This window comes from Panthera tigris, chromosome E1 (genome assembly GCF_018350195.1).
Source record: "Panthera tigris isolate Pti1 chromosome E1, P.tigris_Pti1_mat1.1, whole genome shotgun sequence".
Classification (NCBI taxonomy): Eukaryota; Metazoa; Chordata; class Mammalia; order Carnivora; family Felidae; genus Panthera; species Panthera tigris.
The window spans coordinates 38,065,531-38,088,530 of record NC_056673.1 but is presented as its reverse complement, the minus strand read 5'-3'; the positions used below and the strand labels follow the sequence as shown (position 1 = coordinate 38,088,530).

At 48.8% G+C, this 23,000-nt stretch overlaps 1 protein-coding gene across 1 annotated transcript; it reads right to left on the bottom strand.

The window, feature by feature from the left end:
* Positions 1-7,470: 7,470 nt before the first annotated feature.
* LOC102960830 (transcription factor CP2-like protein 1) lies at positions 7,471-15,814 on the bottom strand. Its single transcript, XM_015539143.2, has 14 exons — positions 15,529-15,814; positions 15,320-15,393; positions 14,457-14,562; positions 14,242-14,348; positions 11,831-11,983; positions 11,495-11,605; positions 10,908-11,005; positions 10,636-10,690; positions 10,266-10,359; positions 9,780-9,870; positions 9,239-9,321; positions 8,439-8,584; positions 8,246-8,297; positions 7,471-7,634 (listed from the first exon to the last, which is right to left on the bottom strand). Exons 1-14 carry the CDS (start codon positions 15,812-15,814, stop codon positions 7,597-7,599), a joined length of 1,494 nt encoding a protein of 497 aa, XP_015394629.1. The 3' UTR covers positions 7,471-7,596.
* Between the last annotated feature and the right edge of the window lie 7,186 nt (positions 15,815-23,000).

The following is a 23,000-nucleotide window of genomic DNA, read 5'->3' as shown; positions in this document are numbered from 1 at the left end:
AGAATCCCAAGCAGGTTCCGTGCTGTCAGCACGGAGCCCAACCCTAGGCTCAGTCTCATGAATCATGGGATCATGTCCTGAGCCAAAATCAAGAGTCGGACACTTAACCAGCTGAGCCATCCAGATGCTCCTGCGTGTTAAATTTATTTAAATCCTACTTTGTTATGCCCTTTTAAAGGCTCAGATTTCTTCATTTCCCCTTCCCTTTATCTTCTTTTCAAATTATCATATGAGGAATATACTTGAAAATTTTTTTTATTTGAGTGTAGTCAACATAGGAATATACTTTTTAAAATGAGACTCATTGTTATACTCCATCCATACAAATACACACATATGCACACACACTTCCAGATATGGTTAATAATATTCAGATCCCCAGGTCACTCATTCAAAACAAAAGTAAAAAGAAAAATATTTAGAGACCATCTGCTCTAACATATTATGGTTTGTTTGTTTTTTTTTTTTTTTGTATTACCTGAACAAATTGACCGTAAAACACTGATTGATTAGTGAGTATGGATTTAAAGTGCCCACTAGTTGAGACTATTAATACCTCTTTACTTAAAAAGTACATAAGTTTAAAACACCCTATTCACCAAAACATGAACAGCTTGGAAATGCCGTTTCTCAACCCAAAAAGTGTCCACGTGCAAGTCCCTGGGGACTTGCTTGGGTGATCCCTACCCGTCTGGGCCAAGAACAATCAAGTGAGAGGAAAAAGGAGTGTGCAGCACTGGCTTGTATGTGGTCAGGCCTTGTTCCTTTCCAAGAAAACTTCAGGCCCATCAAGGTTGGGAGGAAATATATTTTTTATGCCAGTCTGCAACCTATACCAGCTGATGAAATGTACCAGGACTTTGAGAATCCAGAACATGGTAAGTTTTGGATAAGTGGAAACGGTTCTGCCATCTGAACATAGTGCTTGCTTCCTGTCTCAATATCAGGGACACTTTTGAAAATTTAGTAAGGCTTCAGAGGTATAAGAAAACCTCTCCCTAGGAACAGCTTATTGATCCATTTATCTGACTCCCAAGTCCCTGAACTTTATGCCTTCTATGATGAAAAAAAATTCAGAGTGAATGGAGAGATTTGGGATAAGTCAGAAGGTACCCTCAAAGCTATTGCATAAACCTGCAGGTAGCCAGGAGGAATTAATCATTGTCTGTGTGGAGAACAGTATTAAACACCCAGATCATCTCTTTTTAAAGCAGCCTTTCCCCCCTTTTTCCAGCATTATTTGCTACATCAATATCTTTTATAGCCTCTACATTGGCTCCATCAAGAAGGGACTTTCTGTCTGCCTGATTCCAGCCTTTTTTTTTTTTTTTTTTTTTTGCTTTGACTTCTCCCATTTTCTTCTGATACCCATCCTTCTATTTAAAGCCTCCATCTCATTCCCAACGATGCTGCTGATTTATCCTCAGTTGTCTCCAGTCTAGCTTCCTCTTTGGGTCCTTGTCCTGATCTAGGCAAAGTCTCCTGGGCAGCCTTGAATTCAGTAACTGTCGTGTGCCTCAGGCCATTTTTCACTGGGTTGTCTCGGACATTTGCTCACCAAATTTGAAATCAAGCTGTTGGATATGAGGAATTAAGGAGATCTGGCTTCATCTTTTTTTTCCCCTAATATTTGGAATATGAAAGCACATTGTGCTCTTTGTAAAAAATGTTGTCTCCTCCTAGTCTGCTCTTTAGTGGATGTAAAAGTATTTCTTAAATGGTCTTTGTAAATTTCCACATTCATTACGTTGATTTAGCAGACCTATAAGTCAGAAATTTTACATATTCCTTATATCACATATTTTAGAGGGAAACCTGGCAAATATTTTTATGATGCTTTATTTGGGGCTCTCCAAACCATTTGAACTGTTCAATACAGCTATAATACTACAGCAGTCAAGTTCTTTTATTTCTCCTAATTGTCTTGTAAAATACATTGTTACCAGTTTGATAGCCCACTAATGCCGTGGTGGGTGGGGGTGGGGGGGCACTAAACAAGGTGTGCAGTGGAACTTGTCCAGGTCTGAAATTGTAGGGAAGTGTGAGAGTAGCATTGGAAGGAAGAGGGGACTTCCTGCCTGCCTGTGTGGGCAGCATATCCTTGGGTGACTGTGGTTTTGGAGAAGAAGAACGCTTGTGGATCATGGTTGACCCTTGGCCATTTAATGTTTATTGTGCTGAAAGTTTCAAACTGCATATGACAGTTGCTATCAGTGAGAGAGGAGGGGTTTAAAGGAAATGGGTCTGTTCTGCCTTTCCCTCCTTGTGTGCATGGTTTAGGATTAGGTTTCTAGCCCCATTGCGCATCCTGGCTGACGGATTCTTTCAATGGTATATGCTTTGAGCTTATGGAACAGTTTTTTAAGAGATTGCCTTCCTATCTGCCCACCGTTCTAGGATCTTTAACCACCTCAAACCCAGGCAGTGTGAGTTAGTGGAGCCTTGTTTGAGAAGAGGTGAAGGATATTTGGTTGGAGGTCTGGAGGCAACCCACCCCCTTACAATGATCTTGAACCAAAGATTCTCAAAGCAATAGGAGGATGAGGGGAAATAATGGAGTCTAAGCCTTTCCTCAGCTTTATTTCTATCCTAAATTTTAATTGTAATATTGGAAGATAGAGAAAACTATGTAAGACCATATCAGTAGGGTATAATTAACCCAGGTAATTTGGGAATGACATCTGGCTGTACCTGCTGTATTCAGGTGCCCTAACTTAACATCTGGTTCTCCAGCAAAGAACATGCCGCTCTAAGCTTGCCCTCTCACTTCATACAAACTCTCCCTGCCAGGAACTACCATTTGAGGCAAGTGAGTTTTCTGCATGAAGGGCTTCTGCAGCTCCCCTCACAAGGCCAGTCTGCCTGTTTGTCCATTTTTATTCTTAGGATGTCAGCTCTCCATCTCTGAAGGCTTTGACCCTTCTTAGGAAAGTCAGTAAGAACCTCTCACCTGAGTCTGAGTAAATCTTTGGAGCCCAACAGAGTTACACTTAATTTTCAGCAGAAAAAAATTTGTTGGACAACCTCACATGTGGGATATTAAGAGAAATTCTGTAATGTGCTTTTTCCATCTCTGCCTTATGTTTTTTTGAATAAGCCCTTAGTGGAGTTTGGTTCAAAAATGTTGTCTCTGTGCTTCCTCAGCCAAGATGTTTCACTGCCCTTTTAGGAAAAAGAACCATGAACAACCAAAACTATCAACTGACTCTTTCTATTTTCTATGTTTTTCAAAAAGTGTCTTGTTTTGAAGAACTGGGGTTGGGAAAATGGTAGATAAGACTCATTCAGGTCTGGAACTGGGGCACTTTGCTTCAGGTACAAGCATCTATCCTGCCTCACACATGTGAGTAGATTTACTTTCCTCTTCATTCAATGAACTCCATGCCCTTCTTACTGGCAAGGAGGGCTTCTGTTTTCCACGCACCTAACCAGAGTCCTCCAGATGGGGATTGGCATCCCTGAAAGAACCTCCAGTGCTTCTGGGCACGGTTTTCACCGTGGTGAGAGTGGGTAGCCAGTAATTGAGAATCCCCACCCTAAGAAGAGATGGGAGAGGAAAGGTGTTTGTTCACACGCATACCCCAGGAACCCAGGGAAATCTTTGAAGTTACGTGTATTTTATTAAAGTGGAAGAAGAAAACTTTGCCCCACAAAGTTTCACTTGTCACTGTTGCTTACTACTTACTTTTACTAATTCAAATCTGTATCGCACTGCTGCTCACACACGTGTTTCTTACCTTGGCCTAACCCTTCTCAGCCCCTGAAGTCACTGTTTTGTTTTTCTTTTTTCCCCTGGCACTAGCGAACGACAACCGAAAGTCTTAGAAAATCTTAACTTGAGAAGGAGTCTCTAACTGGCATGGTTTGATTAATTACTTTACCTGCCCCCACCCCCAAAGACGTGAATGACTTTCTTCCCTAGTGCTATATAATAGATCTGTAATAAGTGAAACCTTTGCTGCTACTTTTCTGGGTTTACATGTTTTTTCCTTCCCTTAAGAATAATTTCTTACCTGTGCTTCTCTGATGACTGTTAATTTCTAATAAGTGCAGGAAGAGGTGAGCCTGAGATTTCTTCTCTTACTCCCCTCCTCACCTTACCCCCAAACTACATGCTAACCTCTAACATGCACAAGATCTGTGGGGTGGGGCTCAGCAGAAGCTACTAGTGTGTTTTCTCACCATGCTGCAGCTCTCAGAGCTGGCCCCTGAGGATCTGTGACTGCCCAGGCTCAAGGGTTACTGGAGGGGGAGAAAGGCCTTCTGCATTTTGCCTTTCTCCAAGTTTTAAGACTAAACCTTCAGCTGCCTCCCACCCTGGCCACCTCCTTTTTCCTACCAGGAATTGTTTCCAGGTAACCTGCCTCAGGCATTTCCCAGCTGCTCTCCTCACCCTTGCCCACCTCCCGGTGACCCTGAGAGCACAGACCTGTGCAGAGCTCAGAGAGCTGTGAGGACTATCCCTGCCTGTCAGACTCTGCCTGAGGACAGAGATGGGTGGGTAAATGGTGCTGCGGGAGAAATTTTTACCTTCAAACCAGGCTGTTCCATCCCTACACTATAACCCCCTCTGAAACCTCTCTCTGAGGGGACAAAAGGCAGAGAGGATGGTTGACTGGCAGGGTCTGATCCCAAACATTGCTGTGGCCTAAGCCTCGGGCAGCCATTCGGCCTACCCTGGAGCGCTTCAGTGTGCAGGAGCTGCTGCTGGTTTCTCCACCGGGCCTGCCCCAGTGCGGCTGACACAGTTCCCTACTTGGTGACTTAACACCAGGTTCCATTAGCTGTCCAAGTGACTGTTTGCACCCAGTACTTTTGGCGCTTGAGGATGGGGGGAGGGAGGGTTATTTAAAATAAAATCCGAGGTGGCAGTAAGGATTCCTTTTGCTTTAAAATCTTTGGACTAAAAGAAAAATGTTTTTTATATATAAATATATAAAGTAAATTGTTATGTAACTATTATTGTTTCCTGTATGTTCTAATTTTGTTTTATGATGTAATTAAAGGAAATAAGCTGTGAAGACTTTTCATTTTGCTGCGGAAATAGCCTGTCTTGGAGCTACGAGTCTTAACTTCTTGAACCCTAGAACTACAAAGGCTCCTGAGGCTGAATGAAGGGGCGTCTTTTTGGCATCCTTATAGATATATTTTTAATACTCTTTAATAGTCTTTAGTAATTATTTAATAGCCTTAATACCTTTTTAATAGCCCTTATTTAATACCCTGAACTCCTTGTCTCTAAGAAAAACAGAAGACGTAATATAAATCAGTTTCTAAAAAACTTTCTTTTAACTCCTTTGACAGCAGTAATTCAACCTGAGGCCTCTATCTGTGTAGGGCATTGCCCTTCCCTTGACAAAGACAGAATGATGGTACAGTAGTACCATGGTTAAGCAAACAAGCTCCAAGTTACATTGCCTTTCACCCGAATGACCTCTGCCAGTTGACCTTTCTGTCTCAGTTCTTCGTTTGTTCGTAAAGTGGGATAACAGCACCTACTTTATAGAGTGTGAAGATTAAAGAGATAATAATGACACACAGTAAATACTTGTTAACCTGCTTTTATTCCCTTCATGTCAACAAATACTTCAGTATCTAGTCAATGCTAGAGGCTCCTAGGTTGAGGGACAGATACACAAAGGTTAATACAGTGGGGGCGCCTGGGTGGCTCAGTCAGTTGGGTGTCCAACTTTGGCAGAGGTCGTGATCTCGCGGTTTGTGAGTTTAACTCTCTGCTGTCAGCATGGAGCCCCTTTGGATCCTCTGCCCGCCCCCTCTGTGTGCACCTCCCCCACTCACGCGCTCTCTCTCAAAAATAAATAAAATTTAAAAAACAAAAACAAATGTTATTGCAAAGGGGTCCCCTATCCTGGTGGAGTTAAGCAATGGAGCCAAACCAGCAATCAGAATTTCAATCTCAAGGTATCTACCCTGCATGAAACACCTTTGGGGAGCTCTGTGGAATTCCAGGCCCCACGTGATCAGTGATAACTGAGGTAAATGATCAATAAGTAATTAAGCAGATATTTTTAAGAGGGCACTTTGGCCTGTCTTCCAGTCTCTGCATATGGGTTTTCTCTTTACAATGTTTGAGATTTTTTTTTTTTTAATGCTTATTTATTTTTGAGAGAGAAAGAGCATGCGAGCAGGGGAGGGGCAGAGAGAGAGGGAGACACGGAATCCAAAGCGGGCTCCAAGCTGTTAGCTCAGAGGTAGACGCAGGGCTCGAACACACTAACGGTGAGATCCTGACCTGAGCCAAAGTCGGCCACTTAACCAACCGAGCCACCCAAGTGCCCCACACAGTGTTTGGAGATTTTTAATAATAATATTTTGAGGGAAGAGAATGAAAAAAAAGAGAATAAGATACAGCCCATTATTACTTTAAGATTTTATGTTCTTAAGTAATCTCTACAACCCATTGTGGGGCTTGAATTTACAACCCCAAGATCAAGAGTTGCACACTCTACTGACTGAGCCAGCCAGGCGCCCCCCGCCCCCCTCTCCCCGCCAGCCCCTGCCATTATCTTTTTTTTTTTTTTAATTCCTTTCTTTTAAGTTCATTTATTTATTTCGAGAGAGAGCAAGAGCAAGGGAGGGGCAAAGGCAGAGGATCCCAAGGAAGCTCCATGCTGTCAGCACAGAGCCCTACATAGGGCTCAAACCCATGATCCATGAGATCATGACCTGGGCCAAAATCAAGAGTCAGCTGCTTAACCAACTGAGCCACTTTTCTTAAAAGCACTTTTAAATAAAATTGGTTTTCTATATGGAAAAAGAGATACAAAAAAAATAAGTTTCAGGTCAATTTTAATCCTAAAAATGAAATGCAAAATTAAAATTTTAATTTTGAAAAATATGCATAGGAAAGGGAGAGATTTCTTAAGACCTAAAAATTAAAAGATTAAGATTAAATCCAACTACATTTTTTAAGGAAAAATAAGGATAAAGCCCCACAGCCTCAATGTTAAATAATTATAGTATTTCCCAAATCTCTAGAACTTTTAAATCTCCAGACCGTTTAAATAAGCATAGTGATTTGATAGTTGAATGAATGGTCTTATGGAGGCTTTAGTGTTTAGTTTTTGGGCAAACCAGTTGGGAGACGGAAAAAAAAGTCCAGACATTTATTTATTCCTCTGTCTCCGACTCCATACCTTACCCAACTCTATACTTTAGGAAGAGGACCAAAACACCAAGAAAATTGAACAAGCATTAAAGATACATACCTTTAAATTAACTTTTAATTTTAAGAAAAGGAAATGGTGAATACAATTTTAAATAAGCATGGATCGATGTACCTGTGTTCAGGCAGCTCTGCTTGGGGCAAAAGCGCCTTATTGGCAAGTTACATGCCTCACAGGCTTGGCCAGCTGAGCTGAGCTTGGGAGGCTGTGCCCAGGTTCCAACAACTGCTGCTGAGCAGGAAGAGATGTGAGCCTGGGTGCTGCTCACCTCCTGTCTAGCTGTACACGATGCTTCACCTGGAGCCTGGTGAAGCAGCTGAAGATTTGAACGAGACCTCTGGTGAACACAGGGCTCCAGAGAACCAGGCTGGCATCAGTCTCCAACTCTTGCATTGGGATGTCCCTGGGCCTAGGTCAGCACCAGGTAGTAGCCATCTGGATTCTGCACTGAAAGCAGCGAAAAGGGCACCTCTGGAATGAGGCAAGCCAACCACCACTTCTCCAAAACCAAGCAGCCTGCAGTTATCTGTCACACCCAAGTGTTCTTCCTGCCCCAACTGGAATCTACCTCTTGAGCAAGCTTCCCTCCCTCTGTAGTGTAGGAGGGATAGAGGGCAGGCATCTGAATAACCAGAAGCCAGCTGGTCAGAGGTGCTCTGCACCGGGTGATGTCCGGCAAGCACCTTCTGCCTTATAAGATGGGGGGGATGGGGGGGGGGTGGGGCAGAAGAGGGAGGGGCCTTGCCTTCCCCTTTAATAAATTCCCTGACAAAGAAACTGGGACATTTTTTCCCTTGTGAAAATGCATTTATCCAGTCCCATTTTTTCCTGAGCAGTAAACAGCTGTCTTGTAGCTACATGAATCTGTCTCTTTGACACAAACAAAGGTGGCATTCAGATGCTTACCAGTTGATTGGGACACAGCACACACCATACCCCATCCCCAGCTTACATGCACCTTCAAGGAATCTTTTAATCTAATTTAGGAAACAATATAAACACAATCTTACCCTTTCTAGAGCCTGTCAGACACACTCTTCTCCTCCTAAAACTCCTACCTTTTTTCACCACAGCCACAAAGTATGATTCATCCTTAAGATTCTGAACCACCTACAAGGGAGAAGGGTCACTATGACAGTTCTGTTCTTAGAGCCAAACAGAATAAGCCAGGGTAGGGACAGGGAAACTGGACCTGAGGTGGAAGAGTGATCAAGGCCCTTGGGCCTGGCGGAAAACCACAAGCTACTTTACCTGGTCACCAAGGAGAATGAGGATGCCCCCAGGGCCCTGGTGGAAAAGGCGGTGGATCTGATTGGCTGGGAGGGCCAAGAGCTCAGCCAGTTTCCCCTTCAGCTCCACAACACTGAGTTCATCTAGAGAGATCTCTTGATAAAAGCCTGGGGGTGTGGGCAGCACAGGGCAGGGATCAGTTGGGGTCTGAGGTAGTGACAGTTTCATGGGGAGGGGGGCGGGGGCAGGAAGGCATAAAGAAGGAAAGAAAAAGGCTTATAAATCCGCTTATTTCTCAGCTTTGGGAAAGCCTCAGACTAAGGGGGGCCCTCACTATAAAAAGGAGGGGGGGCATCTGGGTGGCTTAGTCGGTTGAGCGTCTGACTTTGGCTCAGGTCATGATCTCATGGTTCGTGGGTTCCAGCTCCGAATCAGGCTCTGCTGACAGCTCAGCCTAGAGCCTGCTTCGGATTCTGTGTCTCCTATACCCCTACCCTGCTGGCACTCTCTGTGTGGGTCTCTCTAAGGGGGAGGGACACCTACATATGAATGAAACCCAAACACAACAACAAGATTATAATCTTCTAATCCCACATACTAACAATGACAAAATCAGATGGGGTTGGGGATTAGAACATGGAAAAATAAACCCAGGAGACACCGTGGAAGGAGAGAACTAATCTGGTCATGGAAGATGGGAATGCCAAGGAGGGCATCTTGGGTCCCAGGAATGATGAAGCATCACCCTCTCCCCAGGCCAGAAGAGGTTTCATGCAGCCACACCTGAATTTCTTGCCTTCTAGAGAGAGGCCAGAACTCACCTGAGTCAGGGTTCTTAGGAACCTCATTCTCTTGCCTAGAGGCCTCCTGAGCCACATATAAAGTCAGCCGGTGACGGATGGGCCTGGGCCAAGAAAACAGTGTACGTATCAGCACTTCATACCTAAAGTAACAGCCCCCTCCCTGGGAGGGACCCCGCCTCCTCTCAGGTCTCCAGGGAGGGAGATCACCAAGCGTTTCTTAAGCATTTAATGAATGCTGAACCCTGAGAGGAGAGAAGATGAGAAAAATCCATCTCTGTCCTCAGAAACTGAGTGATGCAAATGGGATGGCTACAGAAAAAGGAGATCCTAAGAGCCTAACTTTAGCCCATCCCTGCCAGTCTGGCTCTGTGACTAGTAGGTCACAGAGGTAGGTCACTGTCCTTGGGCCTGAGTTTCTTCCTCTGTAAAACGAGTGTGTGGGACTAAGTGGTCTTTAAGGTACCTTCCAGCTTGAACATTCCATGAGACACAACCACAAGCTGAACTTGGTAAATGCCACTACAGAGGGAAAGAGATCCTGGTTGGCCGTGCCCAGCACCTGGCTCTAAGAGTATTGAAAAGGCGGATCCCATCGGCAGCCCCACATATCTGGATAAGGTCCCGGCGGGTAAGCTTCAGCAGATCAGTGCCTGCAGAATCAGACAGGGCCAGATTTGGGGAAGAGTCCCAGGATCGAGGATGGCAAGGGACACAGTCCAACATTAGTCTACAAATAACCCTATTATGTCCAGACATGGGAGTCAAACTTGGATTCAAATCCCCGTTTTGCCACTTGCTTGTTAGCTGTGTGTCTTTGGGCAAGTTGTTTAACCTCTCCGAGCCCTCTCCTTATGGGTAGTATATAAATTATACGGGATAATACATGAGAAGAGAGCCTAGCAGGCATAGTGCCTGGCAACTCTTAGTCCCAACTAAAAGTTAGCTGAAGAACACACAGCAAGCCAGGACCATAGGCAGGCTTCCTGCCTGAGTGTTCTGCCCTCAGTCCCCCACAGGTACGGTCCCTGCCAGATGCCAGCCTCACCAGTGAAGTTGGCCAGCATCCGGCAGTAGCTGGAGAACCGGTGCCGGTGCAACCACTGCTGTGTCTCTAGGATGGAGGCTCCAGGGCTCAGATCCTGAGGCATAAAGAGGGCAGTCCAGGTACCACCATGGACCCATGGACTTGAGAGCAAGGGGTAGGAGAAACAGCCCTTGCCCTTGGGGGCCCCAAGTCTGAGAGCCTAGGCTCATCCTGTGAGTGGCAAGTGCCCAGTCCTATGGGGAAGTTTTGCCATCTGTGGCCATACAACCTCTGTCCACCAGGGGGCAGAGCCACCCTATTCTGGAGAGTGCGATAAAGCCCTGAGAAGGGTTTGAGATAGAGGTTGGGGGACTGGAAAGCGAAGACGCACCTCAGCGGGGCTGCCCCCCAAAGTGTCCAAGGCGAACGGTGGGGAGGAGCAGAGCCTGTGGGGGGAGCAGAGAGAAAGCAGTGCAGCCGGTCTCCAGCCCCACCCACCCTTCCCTGGCGTGCAGAGCTTGCTGGTGTTACCCAAAGGGCACAGAGCTGAGCCTCTTCCCCTCAGCTGCGCCCTCAGTCCTGCCCCTCCCGGGATGCCCAGGCTGAGGAGCCCTTCTCTTCACGCTGGCCCCAAAGGGCTGAGAGGCGCCCATCCCGCCTCACCTCTCCGTGGACAGGAGCTTGCAGGCGTGGGGAGAGGTGAGGGCAAGAGGGCTGAGAGGCGGGTGGGGCCCTGCACTGGGATCTGGCCACGGTGAACACTGTGGGCAAACAAGCAGCAAGGTTCAGCCCAGACATTCCGAGGGCATTGGTGGCTGTTCCCTCACCTCTCGCCGATTGAGAGCGGACAAGGGGCCTGCCTGGGGCCAGACTTGGTCCCTGCTCTAGGAGTCCCTGACAAGTAGACCAAATTCCGCTCAAAGCCAGAGCGTAAACCAGCCTGCCGGTCTGGCTGGGGAAGCTGGGGGAGGCTTCCAGGAGCAGCAGCAGGAAGGGAAGTGCTCTGGGCAGAGGGGGGCAGAAGCGGGGTGGGGCGATGGTGGGTGCAGGAGAAGCAGCCTGGAAGAAGTTAAGCGCCTGGGTCTTGAACAACAGACGGTGCAGCGTGTCCTTGCAGGTAACGGGTGGAATCACTGGGGGATGTGATGATCCTGGAGCAGCCACAGCCCTCGGGCCTCAATTTCCCCATGTGTCCAATGAGGATCCTTCCTCTAAACCTGCGCTCCTGCCCCCACCACCAAGGCACACACCTCCAGGAAGACCGTAGTCTCACTGGCAGCCTGATACTTGTCTCTCTCGTGCAGGGGCTGTTTCTCAATCTTCTCTCGGTCTGTTTTCAGCTTCCGGTCAGCTCCTTTGGGCTACAGGAGAGTGACAAGGGAAGCGCAGAGCAGCCCCCCCACCCCTTTACCCGCCCACTTCCCCGTTGCGGATGGGGCTCTAAGAAAGAGATCAAGCCCCATCCCTCTGTTGTACAGAGAAGGGAACTGCGGGCTGAGGGGACGCAGCAAAGCAGGACTGGCATCCACACAGCCAGCCAGGCAGGGTGACGGTCCTGAGAGAGCGGGGGCAGGAACTGCCTGTACCTTGAACACCTTGATGAGGCAGCCAGCTGAGTGCAGGTGCTCAGGCGGCAGCTCCTTGTCACTGGGCCTGAAAGTGTCAATCTGGAGGCGGAAGGGGACACCTTTCTCTCCACCTTTTTTCCGAGGAGTGAACTCGGTGCTGATGCAGTGAACCTGAGGCGAAGAAGCAAAGAGAAAGCAGGGTGATCACAAGTCCCACCCAGTTCAAGAAAGCTCACCTAACACTTGTTACCTGCCTGTCACCTGTCAGCCTCTTACCACAGCAACTTGCCATCCCCAACCAGAGTTTGTTTCTGACAGCATAACTTTATTAGGTTCTTTCCCTTGTTCAAAATCCTTCAGTAGCTCCCCATGGTTATGGGTTGAGAAGCAAAGCTCCTCACCCTCATGTTGGAGCACCTTAAAGAATCAAGTCAAGCCTTTCTGCATGGCTGCTCTCTCTCACCCATCAATGAACACACTGCCCCACCTAGCCAGCCTAATCATGACGCCCAACACACTTGCATGGTTCTTCTTAGAATCTTCTACCTGGAAAGCTCTGCCCGCTCACATATAAGCCAACAGGTCCCATTCCAGGGTAGAGTTGCCAGTTAAAATACAGATGCCCAGTTAAATTTGAATTTCAGATGAACAACAGGTAAATTTTTTTTTAGCGTAAATATGTCCCAAATATTTCATGGGACATTCTTCTACTAAAAAGTTCTTTATCCGAAATTCAAGTTTAACTGAGCGTCCTGTATTTTATTTGCTAAATCTAACAGCCTACTCCAGGAAGCCTTCCTGGCTTCCACCGCACGCAGCCTGCAGCCTCTGTGTTCTGCCTGGTCCCAGGATTCCAAGGGCAAGTGGGGTCTTCCCCTCTGTTCACCCCCACTGCCCACTATAGCCCTCCCACAATCCTGCAAAGAACAGTTAAAGGGTCCAACTTCACAGGTAGGGAAACGAAGGCTCCCAGAGATCATGTGACCTGAGCAAGGTCACATGAGGGAGTGGTGGAAGTGAAATTGTGCCACATCTGCCTGACTTCCCAGTCCAGGTGCTTAGACCATAGCGAGCACTCAAAAAAGTGACATACGGGTGACTTTTGACAATATTGTTAGATTATAAAGGGAAATCTATTCAAGGAAATATAGAGAATGCTGAAGCCGGGTAAAGAAGAATACAGCCCCCCCCACCCCCCCGAGACAGACTGTTAACATTCAAGGATTGTTTCTTCCTCTGTCTTCTCTGGGCAAGAAAAAGGAAAAAAGAAATATAACTTGTGTATACACATACATGTTTTTATTTTTGTAAAATGGAATTCAAACTTTAAATACAAGTTTGTCTTCTGTCTCTTTCCTTCTAGGAAAGCAGTTTCTCTTGTTATTAGACATCATTTTACTGGCTACATAATTTCCATTGTAAGTCTTCCCTAAAACTTATGTAAAAATCAATCCTCTTCCAAAAAAAAGCAATTATCTTCCCATGGGCAATTAAAATCTTTTAATATGAGAAAGAGTGGTTCTATGAAGAGCTGGTCAATATATCTTTGTGTACTTATTGAACGCTGCTACAGGATAACTTTTTGAAATGGAACGACTGGGTAAAAGAGTAGAAACATAAAACATAAAATTTAATAAATTTTGCCCAAGTGCCACTCTACCCACAGAATGAGTGCACTAATTAAGTCTTTGCCAGTCATATGTGTGTGTGTGTGTGTGTGTGTATGCACACACATTTTAATTAGAATTTTCTTTTTTATATAATTTTTTAAAGTTTATTTATTTTGAGAGAGAGAGCGTGCGTGCACACGTGAGTGGGAGAGGGGCAGAGAGATGTGGAGAGAGAGAATCCCAAGCAGGCTCTGTGCTGCCAGCACAGAGCCCAACATGGGGCTCCATCCTAGAAATGATGAGATCATGACCTGAGCCGAAATCAACAGTCAGATGCTTAACTGACTGACCCACCCAGGTGTCCCTAATTAGCATTTTCTGAGGTTGCACTGTCTACATTTATTGGCAATTTGTATCCTTGTATAAATTGTCTGCTTGTACCCTTTGCCCGTTTTTCTGTTGAACTTTCATCTATGTTTTCTTGTTGATATATGAGAACTTTTTATATATTGAGGCTCCAACACATTATATGTAATTTATGGCAACTGTTTTTCCCACTTAATGTCTCCTTTTAATTTTCCCTATGTATTGCAGACCAATGACTTTTTATGAAGCTAAATTCTATCCTGAGTTCTGTAGCTTCTTCCATTGCGTTCAGCTTTAACAAGTGTTTCCCTGCGGTGAGAGTCAGTAAACATTCAGCCATATTGTATCCTCCAGGTGCTTTCCGGAAGTGGTCTATTCGTGTCCCTTCACCCCCAAACTCACCTTCCTTTCCCACCTGAGCTGCTGCCACTCCCGTCTGACCTCCAGACTCACCTGCAGGAAGAGGGAGGTCCTCTTGGTCGGGTCCCAATGAAATTCCACCGTGTTGAGCTGTGAGGGCAGCACTTGGGGCTCTATCACCCCCACGGACAGTGGCACATCTGCAGGCACAGGATGGCGAGCAAGGAGCAAGCCTCAGCCGTCCCCATCCACAAAGCCTTCCAAGCCGGAAAGCGGCCCTGAAGGCTCCCCCGTCCCTCCCCATTCACCGATGTCCAGGATGCGGTCCCCTGGCCGGCTCCACCTCCACCCATCCAGCTGTTGCTGCTCCGTGTACTGCAGGCGCCGGTCATGGAAAACCACACGCACCACACTCTGTGAGCACAGGAAGGCAGGGCTCACGAGTCAGAGGGTGCTTGGGCATTCGGGAACCAGTTCCCACAGCGGGCGTAGGCCAACCATCCCACCCTCGCCCCCACCTTGCTTCCCAGCCTCAGGGCCCACAAGCACTGAGATCGCCAGGTCTGTGTCCAGATGCCCAACTGCCACTCTCAAGCTGTGAGACTGGGGGAGTAACCTAGAGACCCTGAGCCTCAGTTTCCTTATCTGTGAAATGGGTGAGTTACTCCCTTCCCACTCTTAGTCACTCTGTTTCTTTTCTTGCAGCACTTTTCAATTTGCAATTGGGAAATGAATGTGTAATTGCATATAATTTGTGTAATTAACATGCCTGTCTCAGTAGAATGCAAGCCCCCTGAGGAAGGGAACTACATCTGCCTCTTTACTGTTGAATCTCTAGCTCATAGAACAGTTTCTGGCAATGAATTGGGGCTAAATATATACTTTTTTTTTTTTTTTTTGGACAGAAGGACTCATGCATGTGAATAATGCTATGTAAATGTATTTCTCAATCCCGGATCTGCTACTTTGTGTCCTTGAGAAAATACTTAACCTCTCTGTGCCTCCTTCCTCAACAACTCCTGCCCACCAATGTGCTGCTGTGAAGGTAAAATTAAAAGGTGGACTTGAGAGGGTTCTGCTTGACAGTGACATCACCGTGATGACATTGGCTTCCTGCCCAGATGGACAGTCATACCCAACCCTTGCCAGTTCTGGAGGGGAATGCACCTACCTTCAACAGCCGGGCCCACTGGGTAGTATCGCCCAGCTTGGGGTTGCAGAGCATCTGCACCTCATAGGACTGGCCTGGGAGAGATCAAGGGGATGTGCGAGCCCCACTCTGCGGGCAGAGATGGTGCCTGCCATTCCCATCCCGCACTGGGCTCGGCCTCCAGAGCTTGCTGCCCCACTAAGCCCTCTCCTTCCCCAGGTCCAGCATACCCTGGTTCAGGTAGGTGAGGGTCTCCTCCTGCTGCTTCACTGCCGGCGAGGTGGCTGCACAGAGCACATACTGGAAGGCGGGGCAGGGAGGCTCCGAGCTGGGGATGTTGTGCAGCTCTTCCTGCTTCAGGTAGGGCAAGGGCAGGGACTCCCTGCCAGGGGGAGGAGAGTACCTCCGGCTTTCCGCCTTGTCCATCCCTTCCCCTATGGGGCTTTGACTCTGCCTGCCATATCCTCCAGAGAGCCAAGGCACCCCAGCAGCAGCCAGGGCCTGAGAGTCCCCCATTCAACTCCTCTGGCTCCTGGGAAATCTCCTTTAAGGTGCACATTTCAATTTTTTTTTTTTTAACGTTTATTTATTTTTGAGACAGGGAGAGACAGCATGAATGGGGGGGGTCAGAGAGAGAGGGAGACACAGAATCCGAAACAGGCTCCAGGCTCTGAGCTGTCAGCACAGAGCCCGACGCGGGGCTCGAACTCACAGAGTGCGAGATCATGACCTGAGCCGAAGTCGGACGCTCAACCGACTGAGCCACCCAGGCGCTCCTAAGGTGCACATTTCAGATACTACCAAACATCTACAAAAATCTGCCCTCGGGGCGCCTGCGTGGCTCAGTCGGCTAAGCATCAGGCTCTCGATTTCAGCTCAGGTCATGATCTCGAAGCTCATGGGATTAAGCCCCGAGTCAGGCTTTGTCCTGGCAGGACCTGCTTGGGATTCCCTCTCTCTCTTTCTCTCTCTCTGCTCTTGCCCTGCTCGAACTCTGATGTTAAAAAAAAAAAAAAAATCTGCCATCACTTATTTGTTTGCAGTCTCAGGGCTTGTCTGATACCAAGTAAATGCCCAACAAAAGTGCCCCGAGAGGGTGGTTGGTCAGGGTGTTTTGAGATGTCCTAGGATCCACTAAACACCAGGTGTCCCAGGATCCACTTCTCCACCCCCAAAGGAGCCCAAGAACAGGAAGCCCACCCCCCTTGTCTTCAAACAGATGGCCCTACCTGCCCATTGCAACTCAGACCAGGCCCTTCCTTGGAATCTGCGGGGAGGGGTTCAGGCCCTTACCTGAGTAAGCCACTTGGAGGCCCGGGGTACAGTTCCCCAGGGCTGGGCCACAGGTGCTCTGGCTGGTTGTGCCAAAATAGCATCTTGGAAAGGGAGCAGAGCCAGCTGTGTGACAGAGACTTCGGCACTGGGCTGGGCTGGACCCACTGGACTATCCACCTTTATACACACAAGCAAACCCACGAAAGGGTGGGGCAAGGCTGGGAGCCTCTTATTGGCTGAGCACCTAGGGCTCTAGGAAACATGGGACCTTTCAGGCAGCCCAAGCTGGGGGGAATCAAGAAACGGTGTGCCCAGGGCTCCCCACCAATCATTAACTCAAAGGGGATATGTTGGTGCAGCAAAACAAAGTCTCAGGGATGGACATCCACTCCCCACTGTTCCCCAAGAGTCTCGGGGGCACCGAGGGGCACCCTCGGGCTTCAAGATTGGTCCTAGATCCGTAAAATATGTAGAATCCTGGAGACTCGTGGGCCTGGACCCCTCACATGACCCTGTGAGAGGAGCCTGACCACTGGAGGGGACAGAAGAAGCAGATACAGAGCATTGCATGGACCTACAAAAGGGCTTTATCCCCATCGGCCTCCCCCTTCTCCCCCACTTGCCCCCTAACACACACACACACACACACACACACACACACACAGGTGCAGTGATGGCAGGACACCTGTCCTTTCGCTGGGGGCTGCCTGACTAGGGGACTGCAGTTTACAGAACATAGTCCAGCTTGCTGTGGAAACAACTCAGTGGTGCTAGAAGGGAGAGCCCATATGTGGGGAGGCAGGGGTGTGTGTCTGGGCCCCCTCCCAGGGCAGTAGAAGGAGAGGAGTCCCAGTCAGGCTGGTGGCTTTGCCCCCCCTCTGCCCCGGGGGCATGGGGTGGACTGTGTTTATAGACAAATAAGGTCTGCCTGGGGGACAGTCCTTCCCCACACTCAGTCCCTGTTGTCACTGTACACAGGTCCCTGGGCCCACCCCCCACTACTGTGTTTGGTATAAACAGATGAGGGCTTTGCAAAGAGCAGAGACAACCCTCTAAAGATGTGGTCTGACCTCATGTGACCCTAGCTATCCAGGTTTTGTGATTCTGGGGGGCCTACCTGAGAGAGAGAGAAAACCAAAGAGTACCCCCTCCAACACCAGGCAGGGCACCTCCATATATGCTTTCTCCTCCCATGAAACCAGACAAAAATGGAAGTGGAGAGGAAAAGGGGGGGGGGGAGACATTCCTGCCAGTAGAGACCAAAGAAGCCTGAGTCCCCAAGATCCCCATGACAAGTTCGCCAAGACTTTGAGAACCTACCCATTGCCCAAAGTCGAGTTCAAGGCCAGAAGGCCCCCAGGAAACCCTCCAAGGCTGGACAGAGCAGGTTTCCAGGAAGGCCAGGGGAAGGGGGATGGGAGCGGACCCAGTAGGGCTTGGCCCTGGCCTGAGCAGATCAGGGTGCAGGAGTGATGGTGAGGGGAGGGCAGAGGACATGAGCAGGTGGGTGGAGGCTTGTTATCGGGGCGGAGGTAGAGAAGGTAGAGGCTGGTGTAGGCCCCTTTCCAGGACACCGTGAGGAGCTGGTAAGGGGAGTGGGACTCCAATCCCAGAACCCAGTTCCCTACCACTCAGCTTCCACCTCCAAAGCTGTCTGTATCCTTCCCCTTCCCCCCTGAGGCTGCCTCTCCCCAGCTCTCTTGGCTACTGCTTCCACCCATCTCAGCGTCTCTGTACTCTGTCCCCATCCAGATGGTGTTGGGCCTGTTCCTGGTTTTCCTTGGCTCTCCCTCTAAGGAAAAGAGCTGGGCTTGGGGACGATGGAGCCTGGCCAGTCACAGCGCCCACCCCACTCTCCCTGTGCCCCCTCAGCAATCACAGCACGGGGTCTGAATAGTCCATCCTCAGGCCCAGAGAGGCCTTGAGAAACTTCTGGTCCTACTCTCAGAAGAGTCTCAGGCCCTGCCCAGGGCACTGTAGGTACTTTACCTTCCTAAACCCCCTTTCCTCCTTCGTAAAATAGGGACAAGTGCTCCCTCCCATTCAGTGTGGTAGTGAGGACTGAAAGAAATTCTACGCAGCTGAATGTTATTCCAGGGTTTAATCCTCATGAACCCCCATTGGGGTGGTCGTATCTGCCACCCTCAGGGTCCCCACCAAAGCCCAGTCCTGGGAGGTACAGACATAACTGGCCCCGAAACTTCCCCACATACAGATAATTTCAGGGGCAATTTTTGGGTGAGATTTTTTTTAATTGATTCCCCCCACCCCCACCCCAAATACTCTGTCATTTTCTAGGCCATGGCCTAACCCAATCCTAATAATACCCCTTGGGTTCCCTAAACCAAGGCAGCAACTTTTTATCTGTAAAAATTGCTGAAAAATAACAATTCAGTGTCCTTCTCCTCTGACCAAAATGTTTTGTTCTGTTTTGTTTTCTATCCCCAGGCAACATTCCAACCTAGAGAATTGGAGAATGAGGTCCACCCCTCCCTCAAAGAAAGAGGGGCTGGGAGAATGTTCCTTATTCATTCATTCATTCAACAAAATATTATCGAGTGCCTACAAGGTAAGAGGCTCTATCTCTCTCTCCCTCCCTCACACTAGGGTGTGTGGGACCTCGGGCAGGGTACCTAGGTGGGTGGAATCCTGCCCTATCCAGGGCTCAGGCGTCCCCTGCCCCCCCCCCCCATATTGGTGGTCAAAAGTTCTGGGTCCTGAGTTGCTGGCAAAAGGATTTTAAAAAAGGAATATGGCAATCCCTGTGTGGTCTGCGTGCCTGTGCACACAAATGCCCCACCCCAGGAGGTGGCCCCACCTCCCAACCAGTCTCTGCCTCCTTTGGGTGCGCTGCTCTGCACCAAACAGCGCCCCCTAGAGTTAGCACACAGGTATGGCTCTAAGCACCCAATCCTTTGTCCTTAGTCCCTCTGAACCACCCAGAAAGTCTCCCCTTGGAAAAGTACTCTCTGTTCCCACTTCAAACATACTGCCTGCTTCTTAGCTTTCTTGCAGCCCAGCCAGTTGGTGCTTATGTTCTCCATGTCCTGTGTCCGCCCTTCATCAAATCCTTCACAGCTGTTCATTCTTTTGTGTACTTTGTCCAATGTCTGTTTTCCCATCAGAGTGGAAGCCCCTTGAGGGTAGGGACTAAGAGAGGTGCACCAGCGTTGGGGTTAAGAGTTTGTATCTCGAGATCGACTCTGAGTTCAAGCATAGACGGCTTTGGGCAATTAGCAACCTTTCTGAGTGAGTCTCATTCTGTAATTATGAAAAGGGGATGATGAGAGCCTCTGCCCCATAGGGCTAGAGTACAAACTGAATGAGATAATAATTAAGTCCTTACTAAATGTAGATGTATCTTTCTCCATATATCCCGGGTATGTATCCCACATCATATGAAGCATTTGTAAGTGAAGAGGGTCTGTTTATTTAATAAATAGTTCTTCCGTGCTCATACAACTAGAGTGCTTTTCAACCGATCTATCGTCTAATGTTGACGCTGTTTTTTTCTATTATTCTATTATCACCTTCCCCCTATTATACAGATGGAGATACTGAGGCTCAGAGAGGTTAAGTAGCTAGGTCAAGTCACACAGCTAAGGAAGATAGAGCCAGGTTTGAACCTAGGCCATCTGGGTCACAGTCCCTGCTCTTAATCACTGTATATGCCCCCACTCTGCCTGATAAATATGTTACAGAATTTTAAAATTAATCTCCAGGCAACATTCCGACCTAGAGAGCTAAGGAATGAGGTCTACCACTCCCCCAAGGGAAAAGGGCTGATGGGGGGAAGTGTTCCTTATTCATTCATTCATTCATTCATTCAACAACTCCCAAAGAAGTATCAGACTCAGGTTCCTGGGTCTGATTCCAGTGATGTCAGAGACCTGGGGCTTTTCTGAGCTCTGGCTTTCCAGATGCAAGATGGGGACAAAATATTTTCCATTCCGCTCCTGGGCTGTGAGCCCTGAGGATGAATAATATGAATGACAGTAGCTGGGCTGCTGTGGTTTTAATAGAGGGGTGTGTGTGCTAATGATGCAGTGGGAGGGGCAGGAAGCAGGATTTGTGGTCTCGGACAGTTTGCCTATGATAGGGGTCCTGTTTGACTTGGGAATTCCTTTGGGATGAGCTGTAGCAGGGAGGAAAGGCATTGCAGGCAAGGCAAGCAGTTTTAGGTTTGTATGATCCAGGGGGAGGGGACCCACCCCACTACCCACCACAACTGCCCATGAGGTATGACGATTCCCACTTACACACTAGGAGACACAGGCATGCAAGTTGTCCAAGTCTATGAGCTAGGAAGGAATGGGCTGGAACTTGAGTCACCTCACTGTCCTGCACACCTGTCATCCACCCAGGCCAAGACACAGGAATGCGTCCTGTCCATCCCCATAGTGAAGCTTTTGGCCAGAAGACCCCAAAAGCTCACTACTCCAGCTCCCTGTTTCCATGTTGCTGCCTTTGGGAGCCGGAGCGTTCTCCCTAAGACATAGAAATGACTCCACCACTGCTCAGCAGAGAACCCCCATGGCCTCCAGCCTCCGCTGCTCTCAGCGCCATTCTCAAGCTGGGCTATGGAAACCCCTCGGTCCATCTTCCAGGGCACCGATGGCACGTAATGGTTAGTGCTTCAAATCAGTTTTTCTGGCAGGAAAACCAATATGAATATTCTTGGAGTCAAATGCAAGGTTTGCAGAAACATTTAATATAGAGCCATGTATCTAAATTCCTTTCAAGTTCTGACCAAACCGCTTTGCCTCCTCTCCTTCCCCCACCCCCATGCCTCCAGGGCACTGCTGGATTGCTCAGCGGGGCTCCAGTGAGCGAGGCTGAGAAGCTACTTTTGGTGGAAGACCCAGCTTCCAGGCTCAGCACTCAGGGCCGTCCGTCTACTTTCATCTGCCTTTCCTTCTCACCTCTTCCCATTGCTTACCTGCTGTGTCCATGACAGGCTGTTCTGTTCCACCCCTCTCTGCCTTTGCCCAGGCTGTTCCCTCTGCTGGAATACCCTGGGCCTTCTGCCTTCGGGTCCGCTTCATGGCCTCTATCAACTCAGCTTGCGGCTCTGTACCCCAAGTCAGCTCAGAGAAACTTTTGCATTATGGTGCTCTCTGGGTCAGGATGTACAAGAAGGCCTTGGGTGCAAGGATCAGGCGCCCCTGGTGCCCAGAGCCACTGGAGGCATCTAGTAGGACCTCATGATTTAGATGTATCAAATGTAGACCCTCAAAGGCGCCACCTAGACGCCCCTCCCTGAAGGACACCCAGTGTTGCTTTCTGTGCAGTCTCCAGCCTCTCCCAGTAGGAATGCCTCTCCCTAGGATGAGCTAAGCAGCCGGACCCCAAGGGAGGAGTTAAAAGCAGACTCCACTGTCCCTGCTTCAACTTCTCCTTGGCATTGTCCCCCTCATGCTTCTCCAGCATAGTCAGCAGGAATCGCCCTCACCTCTCACACCTGGATCCAGCTGCTTCCAGACTTCATCCTCCCTCTTTTCCACCAGGTCTCGGTAACCACCCGCCCCAGTCCATGCCCAGGGCCACTCTCCAGCAAAAGATCCTCCTTAAGAATTTGGGGGCCCATGAGTGTTCATCCCTCCAAAATTCTAACCCCTAACAGCACCCCCTCTACCAGTCCACTGAGTTCCACCCCCTTGCTCACCCCAAAGTGATGATATTGCTGTTACCTTGGTAACACATGCTTCGTGGGTGGGTAGGGGGAATGGACTAGAGAAAGAAAGCAGTGGCTTTAGGACACTATCAGAGGCATGGGAAGTGGGGCGGGGGTGGCAAACTGGCACAGGGCCCGGGGAGAGGTGAAGCAAGCGGCTATGACTTCTGGCCCCGTGACTACTGTCAGCCCTATGTCCTCAGCCTCAAGGAGAAAAGAAACAGAATAGAAGGGGACATCTTTCAGGAATGAGTGGTTTTCTTCATAGACCAGAGGGAAATAACCCAAACAGGTCTTCCGGACAGCCTCAGCTTGGCTGGGGAGGGGAGGAGGGATTGCACACACCAGAGTCCATGCTGTTCCCCTCCAGGGAGCCTGGGGCACAGACAGAGAGAACAGCTCACCCAGAATGTGTTAGGGACAGTGCCACAGGCAGTGGGAGGGAGGCTTTATGCCAGTGTCCCGAGCTCCAGGGGTTGGTGGCAGCAGGGGGTGCAAGGGCTCTCCTCCAGCCCCTGGGGACCTGGCTGTCCCAGATGCCACAGCCGGGAAGTGTGTCAGGCACTTGCGTAAGAGCCTTCTAGATTTCCATAAAATCGTAATTACTGATGCCTGCCATGGACCTTAGCTCATTAGAGCGGTATCTGCCTCTGGGGCCCCAGTGGGCCAGCAGGGGGAGGTAGGGGAGACTGGGCAAGGCAGGCCCTCTCACTGTGTTCTTCTTGTCCCCAGCCCCACTGGGCTGGGCCCTCT